The sequence below is a fragment of the Ceratosolen solmsi genome, unplaced genomic scaffold, assembly GCF_000503995.2.
Source record: "Ceratosolen solmsi marchali unplaced genomic scaffold, CerSol_1.0 scaffold4, whole genome shotgun sequence".
In the NCBI taxonomy this organism is placed as follows: domain Eukaryota; kingdom Metazoa; phylum Arthropoda; class Insecta; order Hymenoptera; family Agaonidae; genus Ceratosolen; species Ceratosolen solmsi.
Window position 1 is genome coordinate 860,657 of NW_011948449.1, and position 10,412 is coordinate 871,068.

Consider the following 10,412-nt stretch of genomic DNA (forward strand, 5'->3'; position numbering starts at 1 on the left):
GATTCTAAGTTCATATTTTGAAATAGCTTGATCATATAATTTCTCAATATTTTTTATTTAAACACTGACGATATGAAAATTTTCTTTTACAAAACAAGAATATATAATCAATATACAGGTTAAAATTTGTATTATATAATAAATATTGATATTATTTATAATTTATTTAATTGAAAATTACTGCGTTACTCAATAATTTTTGAGGGCATTAAAAAAATGTATTTTGCAAACATATATACTAACAGTTCTAAAAAATTCTTATTACCTTCTCTTCTATATGTAAGAAATTTTGGTTTTTATTGAAAATTATTTGTAATTGGTTTTATTAATATATATATATATATATATATTCTATAATATTTGTAGACCTTCTTCTTATTGTTAAAACATTAAAAAAGACACTGAAAAATGCAAATAAAAATAATTGCAATGTGATGATAATAATAAATATAGAATCAGTAATATTAACTATATTTATATTTTGGCAAATATATATACAAATTTACTGGATTTTGAATTAAGTAAATATAAAATTATGATAAATTACTTCTTTATTATTATTATTTATTTTTATTATAACTTAATACTTTATTTGATGAGAAATATTATCTCAAAAGTATGAGCAATTGGAATTATCTTATTAGTTATTAAGTTTTCTGTAAGTAAATTAAATTTTAACACTGTTTACACGGTAAGATAGAATTAACGAAAAATGGAAATACTTTTAGTGCATTTAGTATATTTAATAGTTATTGATTTGAGTTCTTTTTTAATGTTATACGAAAAATATTATTTACATTATAGTAAAATATTTTTCTATTATGTAAATAAATATATTGGAAAAATAGGTTGATAATTATATCATTACAATTTCAAAATCAAATGTTTGAAGAATCCAGATACTTGTTATTTAACAAACACAAGCTTTTAATTAGTATAAGATTTAATATTTTGAATTTATCACGTAAAGACAAAGAGTTCGTTGTAATTATAACAGCATGAAAAGATAGTATAGCCCTTGTCAGACGGTACACAGAATGATAAAAAAATATCCTTTTTTGATGCTTCATTTTCTCTTTATATAGTATTTCGAGCAATGAACTTCCATAATAAACAAGAATCTTTCTGTTTTTGCAAATACGATCGCAAAAAAAACATGAACACCTGTATCGAACGCTGTACTCTGCTTTCATTTTCAGTATATCTTGCCGCTTTTCTGTACTACTGTTAAGTACTTTCTTTAATGATTCATCTTACGTTTATGAAAATACATATATAGTCACACGTCATTTTTTTGAACAATAGATATCATTTGAAAATTATTGACTTCTTTAATTATGTAATCATAATTTTAAACATTTTAATAAATTTATTAAAATATGTGCATATAAGTCTTTTTTAAATACTGTATATACTGTGCTTTATTTAAAAGATTTATATAAGACAAAAATAAATAATATTCTGTTGCTAAACTTGCTTCATTGACTTTTTCGGCGTATATGTTAGTGTTATAGTAACGATTCAGAAAATGTAATAAGCATAATGTATCTTAGTATAATATAAAAGAATAGATTATTAAAATTTAAATGTGTAACTCGAATGCTAATATCTGCATCAATTTTCTATCTAATAAAAGCAAAATAATTATCGTCTATGATTCACTAAATGTAGATTTTCATTCGGATATACCTATTAATATCATTATATTTACACTTCAAATAAGTACACGTAAGTTTTTCTGTAATATTATTTTAAATGATTTTTATTAGTGGATTATCGACAATTTATAGTCAATTAACAGATTGATTGAATAATTGTTATATACGCAGTAAAATTTTGTACATTTTGAATGAAATTGAATACAAACATACATATTAATTATTAAATTTAAAAATTTTATTGATACATTTAGTATTATATTTTATATTAGTTATTGTATGAGACATTTCAATTTAGGAAGTTACAAGAAGAAAAGGAATATATTTATATATTACCTCTGGCACTTCATTTATTTTTATTCAAATCGAATATGCAATCAGTCGAATTATTTAAAAGATAATCTGTTTAACAGTTTTTATTTCATGTATACCAAACAGTATGTATGATGCCTATATAAATTTCCCATTTTCTCCAGGATAGTATTCGATGTTTAAGGGTAGACTATAAATTTAAACTAAATTAAAGTATACCTAAACCACATAAGCGAGTTGATTCCCGAATTTTTTGTAATTTTTACAAATGAGAACATATTTTATGCGAGTTGTATAATCTAATTGATGCTTCAATGGATTCACGAAATAAATTTTAATATGATTAATGATCTATTAACATTATTTTCGTATTGATTTAATTCTTTTATAATGTTCGTTAAGTTATCAAACAATAACAGAGTATCGTTTAGAACTAATGCTTCATAATTTAATTTAAATTTTATAATATCAATATTTGCAATTTAATATAATTTTGATGCCTTTTACGAACAAAAAAAAATGTAACCAAGAAAGAACATAAGCTTGCATGTAAATTATATCAGTAAAATTACTCAAAATAGAATTTCTAAGTTTTTTTTTTAAATATGCCATTAGCTATCTTTACTGATGTTTGAAATCTAATTTAGCAAATAGTATATGACAAGTTTTTAGGACTCTGTAATCGCTGCATAAATTTTAAGCAAAAAATGAGCTATTGATTATTGCAAGAAGTACAATAATTTTAAGATAATAATTATATGTTAACATACAAGGTGAAATGGTATCGTTGGCTCAAAGCTACTAGATTAGAAATAAAAATTATGTTCCATTCATCAAAAGCTTGTTAACCTTAAGATTTGCAGTATCAAAATAAAAAAATTTACTATATCAGATCTTTATTCGCCGGTTTCTTTAGTTAAAATCTTTTTCATTAAGACTCTGCTTACATATGCACGCATTTAAATGCAATATATCTCAGTTTAAACTTATTTTTATCTAGTCTAGTCATTCATGGCTCGATCCTTTTCACGTGTATTGCTGCTGAAACTTTCTCCTTACCTTCTGTCATTTTTCATTCACTTTTTCCCATATTTTTTTCTTATATCTCGTTTAATATTCTTGAATATTTTTTTATATATTTTTTATTAAAAATATTTATAACGTTATTTTTATAAAATGATCATTGTGCCATATAAAACAACTATTTACAGTTTTTGAAAATCGATAATAATTTAAGATAATAAATAAACTGGGGTTAAAATTAATATATATATATATATATATATCATTAAGTAATATAATTAGATAATATATACAAATAGTACAATAAAAAAAAATTATACAATTATGTAAATTTATTTTCAGTTACATAGCCAAAAAAACGAAAATCTATTGATATACAATAGATACAATTATTTTTTTATTATTAAATACTGATAAAAGCGCCTAAGAAATAAGAGATTCAAATACTTTAATAATGATGATATATTTTACAAAAAATCTATTAATGGTATTTAAATATATTTTTAACATTACATTATTCCAATTTTATAAAAGAAAATATTTCTTGACGTAAATAGAAATAAACATTGTTTAGGATCCTAATCTATCTAAGAATACATAAATTATGATTAATCATCTGTCTAATGTTTAACGCTTTAAAGCGACAATTCCCCTACTTACCTTTTAATTTTTCTATCACCTTAAAGTTTTTTTTTTTTAATATTCTAGAACACTAATTATATACATTGAATCTAATTTATTATTTATCGTGCCTTTTATCCTTGCAATCCTTGAATACTCTCGATAATAGTATTTGAAAAAACACGTCTATGTGCATAGATTTACTGGAATTTTTTTACTAGACCTATGAAAATGTGTTAATTGCCAGAGAATAAGAAAAAATAGTGGCTTGCTTTAAATTGTATGTTATTACCGTATCACTTTGGTTAAATTACATATTTCGTTATTTATGATAGAATTCGTTTTTTCTAGTATTATGTAGGATCAATTAGTTATTGATTAAATATAATAGCTGAGTATGTAAAATAGTTTATTGATGTATGAGTGTTGTAAGTATACGAATACAAAAAAATTTGTTAACAATAATAAGCATTTAATTTTAATTTCATCTGCATTTTAATCCTTTTCAAAATCCTTTTACGTTTCGGTCATGTTCCAAGTATCTTTATCTTGACTATAAAATGGTAGTTGCTTTAATAACAATATGGCCTCTAAAGCAGTCTAACGATATAATATGCAAGCGAATTAGTATTGAAGACAAATAAAAATAAATTATTAAAAATATAGTAATACGTACTTCTTGAACAGATTTATCTCTATCTTCCACAAGACTTTCAAGGCTACTTCTTAAAGATTTTCCCCAGATGCGCTGTAACATCTTATGATTGGATTTTCCCAGCAATAAAAGGAAAATACAAACTTGTAATCGAACTTTGCTTTGTTTATGAGTTACAAGCTTTGTAAAAAGATCTATTAACTCATCTAATTTAAAACAAGTGACAATGATTTTTTATAATTTTTTTTAATTGTACATATTTTTAAATAAAATAGATGTTTATTTAGGACATGATTTAAAATAAATTTCAAAATTAATAAATAAAATATATTATTCATCATACCTATTTTTAAATAAAATAGCTATTTATTTAGAGCATGATTTATAATAAATTTTATAATTATATAGAATAATTATAAAATGGATAATTTATTTTATCGTGAAACTTACCAGCTGATTTATTTTTCAACAAAATGCCATCGACAATTTCAATATTGCCAGTCCTTGAACGGAGAACTTGGCTCATCATCGCAATAAGATCAGATACTACTCTTGCTTTTATTTGTTCCAAATCTAATAATTGCTGAAACAACTGCAGTCCGTCAGGTACAACGCAAATGGCGTCGCAAAACTGTATCAAAAAATCTAGTTTCTCATGGACAAGTCTACACAATAACAGCATCGTATTTTCTAGAGCCTGTGAAGTTTGCCCTTTTTATTTGTCTTATTATAAAAAACTATACACATAAATAAATTACGAGTCGTTGAAAAATTTCCAAATAATAATAACAACTTTCGAACGTTAAAAATTCGAAACGATATGGCAGGCGTTATATCAGTAAAGATGATTATATTTTTCGTGTGTTTCTATATTTATCATTCGATAACATTATATGTACAAAAGTAATAAATATAAAAGCAATTGCACGACAATTCACCGAATGAAATACCGTGTTATAACTTACTCTAAGTTCATCCGTTGAAAAAGTATGGCTGGATCTCCATTTATTCATCGCAGCGGAAGAAGAAGCATCAGTTTTTGTGTTATAACATTTCATGCTCATGAGCAATTTGACCGCATATACTAGATTCGGTACGATTCTCACGTCTAAATAAACTCGCTGAATCCTTTCGAGATCTTCACCCGTGATGCATCCAAGGACGAAAGGTAGGGACATAAGGCAAGATATATACTCAACAACTCGACAACTGGATGCTGGATTTTTAAGAGGCGATACGAACACGGACATGCAATTCTCCTGGAGGAGGGACTCGATCTCTCCATCCATCATTTCTTCCATGGATCGCTGAAGGAATACTACCCATTCTTCGTTTTCGATAGGCTGCTCCGTGTCGTTGGGAATCCAATCGGGTATTCTAGTGCGTCTCTGCATGATATTGTTCTACTTGAAAATAAAAACAGGAACGGAGACAGGGATAAGATCAACTTTCTATACTTTGTGTAAACAAATTATTTTCAAAATGACTACTGAACACTAAAGTTTGATCTTAACTTGGGCGTAGGATTGCTTTTTATTTAATTTATGACTTTTAAGATACAAGTTATTTAATAAATACACGATTGAAATTTTTATTTTATTCTTAATTTATTCATTAGTACGAATATGTAAATTTTGTTCCTTTTATCTTCTTTAAAATATGTTGAGAAAACATTTATGTCCTAACTTTTTTATTATTATAAACTTCAAAATTTTCTGTTTATGTATACGATAACATCTACATTATTAACGAGTTTACTATTACTTCAATTATAATATTTTGCATATACATAAAATTAAAATATGAATAAATGTAATTTTTATAATAGAAATTTATTTTACCGCATTCAAGACGATATCTTTGTTTTGCTCACAACTTTGTCGTAAGAATGTTTGTTTATAGTCGGAGTTAAGATTATCCATCGATGTTGAAAAACATGTAGCCGAGTTGGCTTTGTTAAAATTTGGCAGACAGCAAGTTTCGGATTTACAGTTATTCTGTAATGTAAGACAACAGCTAGGCGCCGTCACCCCATTGACATTGTCTATCGGCCAAGCTGCTTGCATGTTTGCATTATTGTGATGCAGTGCAACTATGCAACAAGCTGCAGGTACCTGTTAAAAAATCTGTGCTAATCATGACTAGTGACTAGACGATGTTTCATGGAATTGGACCAAACTTACGTACGAATTTATTTATTCGGAAGTTTTCATTGACACAGTAGAAAAAATTTTGAATGCAGCAAATATGAATTACTTTTTAACGTACCTAATGATCCATTATACTGTCTAATTAATTTTAAGTCAATGAAATGAAAATCATTGTATTAAATATTGACACTGGTACTTAGGTAAATTGAAAACGAACTAAATACAATATTAAATTAGAATATCGAATAATAGAATCAACTCAATGGTAGTTTGTCGTTATATATATATATATATATATATATATATACCATAATAGGATTCTCGGAGGTGTTGGCATTAACAAAACAGTCGCTCTTGGGTTTTATGCTCTCTAGATGCACACCAACGAACTGTTGCTCGTGTTGTTGCTGCTTGACTTGGAATTCATCATCGATGATCGGACAATTGACTTGACACAAGACATGATCGGCAGCTATAAGATCACTACGTAACGACGCCCTCAAGCTAAGGTTGTTTAATAAAACGTCGACACTGGCGCTAGATTCCGAACCACTCGGTTCACTTCTACGCAGTACTTGTGAATGTATCTTCTTTATTTGTTTCTCCAAAATTTTCCTGTGAAATCGATCACTATTTAAACACCGTAGATATCGTATGCAACGAACCATGTCCGGTAATATAGGTTGAATAAAAATTTGCATAAGAAGCGAAGTATGTTACTTTGATTGACTTGTAAAACGCGAGGCCAGACTTTGAAGCTGCTGCTGCTTGGCGCGTGCCTGACTTGCTGAAAGTGGTGTAGTCAAAGATCGGGGCATGTTCTCGTCCACTGTCAAGATCCGACCCTTTACGAAAGAATGCTCTAAGAGATTAGGCCATGTTAATCTCTGAGATGGATCCTTCTGCAGTAAACCCTATGAGTTGATAAAACGTCTGGCGTAAGTAACTTAGAGTATGTGAATTGCGGATTACATCCGTTGCTTTGTACCTGCAGAAAAGTTTTGCAGTGCGCGGAGATGTGATCGGGCCATTTTATTTCATCGTGTCTTATTAATTTAACAAGATGACGCATTGAAGACGTTGGGAATGGCGGTACACCTGTGACTAATTCATAAACTATGCATCCAAGAGACCTTGAATATTATAATACGTAGTTATATGTAAAAATGAAATTTAATTTTGTATGAGCACCATTACAGTCAATGTATAGTGAAAAATAATTTAAAACAAATTTAAATGATTTGAATCAAATAAACTATTTATACTTTTTAACTCAGATTTTTAATTAATTTTAATAGTTTACCACAAATCAACATTGTGATCATAAGGAAGTTCGTCAATAAGTTCGGGAGCCATGTAAAGTGGCGTTCCTTTAATGGACATTAAGACGTGTGTGCCAAGGCTCATGAGGCGGGCGAAGCCAAAGTCGCAGAGCTTCGCCACCCCATTCGTATCTAACAAAACGTTTTGCGGCTTCATATCTCTATAAATTCAGTGTCAGTTAGTCGCAATATTTAAGCATCTGACCGTCCGCACGAACGAAATGTATAAATATCTTACCTGTGTACGATTCTGTTTGAGTGTAAATAATGAAGGGCAGATACAAGATCGCAGGAAATTACCTGCGCGCGATCCTCGGATAGTCTTCCAGCTTTTCCCAGAATTTCGTATAATTCTTTATCCACATATTCCGTTACCACCACAATCTATTATATGGGTTTCCATTTGTACGGTCATTCGATATTATTTCTTACGATGGACAAATGTCCTTGATTATTCATGAAATACCTTAGATCTGCGTATTGCTGAGCTCTTAGGATTTTTTTATGAAAATATTATTCAAGTTGCAGTGTAAAGAACTACAAATATTTGTAATAATTCAAATAAGAATAAATAGAATTTTTTTGGAAATACAATCACAATATTTGAAACGTTTTAAAAGAAAAAATAGGTTTTTATAGGTTAAACAAAATTTTAGAAACTTAGGTTTCGTTTCATTCATAAATTTTCTATTAACAAATAAACATTTAATAATGTTATTTACTTAATTAATGAGTACTTTAAATTATAAATTAACGATTTTAATTGTTTATTAATTCTGAAAAGTTGTAGATTTATGTAAATATAGTTTAATTTCTGTTTTATTAATCATACTTAAAATATATTTTCATAAGAACATTCAAAATAAGTTAAAAATAATTTTCAGTAATAATAGTATATACATAGATTCAAATATTTATTATGAGTTGGTCATTCAATTTTTATTATTAAGTTACATATTTGACTAATTCTGATTAATAATAATTCTTAATAAATAGCTTATATCGATGTAGATGATTTATTTGTTTAAATGATATTGAATTATACGTCAAGAGTAATAAACAAGATAATTTAGTATTTTATTATATTAAACATGATCATCACTATATCAATATTTATAAATGAGTCTTTTTTTTTCTAATTCAAGTATTTTAATTATTATTAAAATTTATTTGTTTCATTTTAAAAATCAGATTTAATCAATACCCAAATAGAAATAAAGCAAGTAGGAAATAAATATTTAATAAATATGAAAGATTTTTATAAGTCTTTAATTATTATCAAAAATTTGAACAAGTTTCTTAAAGTTAAAAATTAATTTTTAAATAATGTTTGTCTTATTTTAAATTATTAAAATTTCGTGTTTATAAATTCTTTTCATGTTCTAAGATTTTATTTAAAAATTGAAATATAAGTGAAATTTTTAATATTTGAACAAACATAAAAAAAAACAGAAAAAAACACTTATGGAATTTAGAAATATCAACATATCAATGACAAAATATTTGTTCTATGTTGCTTAACAATTTTTAGAAGCCAACTTTTATATACAAATACAAATATGATAAATAATAATGTATAAATTCTAAGTCATTAAATTAAATTAGGAATACAATATTCATAAAATATAGTTGTATAGATTTGTATATAATTGGTATACCAGTAAAAAATGTATTTTATTAACAAGTTATTCAGTATTGCAAGCATTTCATAACAAGAGTAAAGCCTATTGCATTAAAAAACACTATTTGTATTAAAACTAATGCTCCTCAGAAATAAATTTTAGTCTTTAATTACATAATTAAAAGGCACCATGCAATGTTACTAATCCTGATGGAAGAAGCAAGCAATACGAAGAGTTAGATGAAAATTAAAATAAATGATTACCTTTGTTTCAGTTTCAAATGAATCAAGCATCTGTATTATGTTTGGGTGATGCATATCCTTTTGAATCTCACACTCGCGACGCAAACTCTTGAGCTCTTTGGATGATCGGCCTTTCTGTAATACAGTAATCAAACAAAGACGCAATTATAAAAAAATAGATAGCCTCATATGTTAAATACCCGCTGAAAAACTTACTTTTCTCGTGACTTTATAAGCTACGGTTGCACCATCGCACTTTCTTTTGGCCTTGAATACTTGGCCAAAGGAACCCTCGCCAACTTGTTTTAGTAATTCGTATTTGTCCATTGCGCAAAAAATTAAAGTTCTATCACTATGTCCAAGTTCAGATTATCGTATCTGCTTCTTACTTGGCTTCTTCGTTGTCTCTGTTGTCGACGCTGCCACCGGCAAGCAATGTGTGCATAATGGCGTTTTCGTCCCCTACCAACTCATCTTTCCATTACATGATTGGTTACATTCTTTCGCCGGCATCTCTTTTATTGGTAGTTTCACAAAACCAAGCTAAGAGCCCGCGCAATTTATGTTCGTAAATTCATGTTCACTAACCAAACATTAGCTCGTATGCATTGTCAACGATAAATAGAATATGCAGATCGAAAATAGCGGTGAAAAATATATTTAAGTTGAAGTTGAGTATAAATGTAATGAGTGAGGGAGGGGGAAAGGATTAAGAGAACAAAAAAGAATTAAAGGTTGAGAAGAAAAAGAACTGCTACAATTTTCAATGCGCGTTCGAAAATACAAGGCGGATGTGAATCTCATAGC

At 27.4% G+C, this 10,412-nt stretch overlaps 1 protein-coding gene across 1 annotated transcript; it reads right to left on the reverse strand.

The window, feature by feature from the left end:
* Positions 1-4,044: 4,044 nt before the first annotated feature.
* On the reverse strand, positions 4,045-10,037 carry fu (STKc_STK36 domain-containing protein fused). Its single transcript, XM_011504906.1, has 11 exons — positions 9,822-10,037; positions 9,627-9,740; positions 7,980-8,125; positions 7,723-7,902; positions 7,408-7,552; positions 7,140-7,333; positions 6,728-7,034; positions 6,111-6,383; positions 5,235-5,672; positions 4,720-4,966; positions 4,045-4,475 (listed from the first exon to the last, which is right to left on the reverse strand). Exons 1-11 carry the CDS (start codon positions 9,930-9,932, stop codon positions 4,168-4,170), a joined length of 2,463 nt encoding a protein of 820 aa, XP_011503208.1. The 5' UTR covers positions 9,933-10,037; the 3' UTR covers positions 4,045-4,167.
* Positions 10,038-10,412: the final 375 nt, after the last annotated feature.

Excerpts from the sequence above, each read along its gene's own strand:
- fu (XM_011504906.1), bottom strand. The coding sequence starts at position 9,932 with ATGGACAAATACGAATTACTAAAACAAGTTGGCGAGGGTTCCTTTGGC. Across the intron at positions 4,967-5,234 it reads TTTCAACGGATGAACTTAGA|GCTCTAGAAAATACGATGCT; the intron begins GTAAGTTATAAC and ends CAAACTTCACAG. Across the intron at positions 4,476-4,719 it reads GTTGAAAAATAAATCAGCTG|ATGAGTTAATAGATCTTTTT; the intron begins GTAAGTTTCACG and ends GTTTTAAATTAG.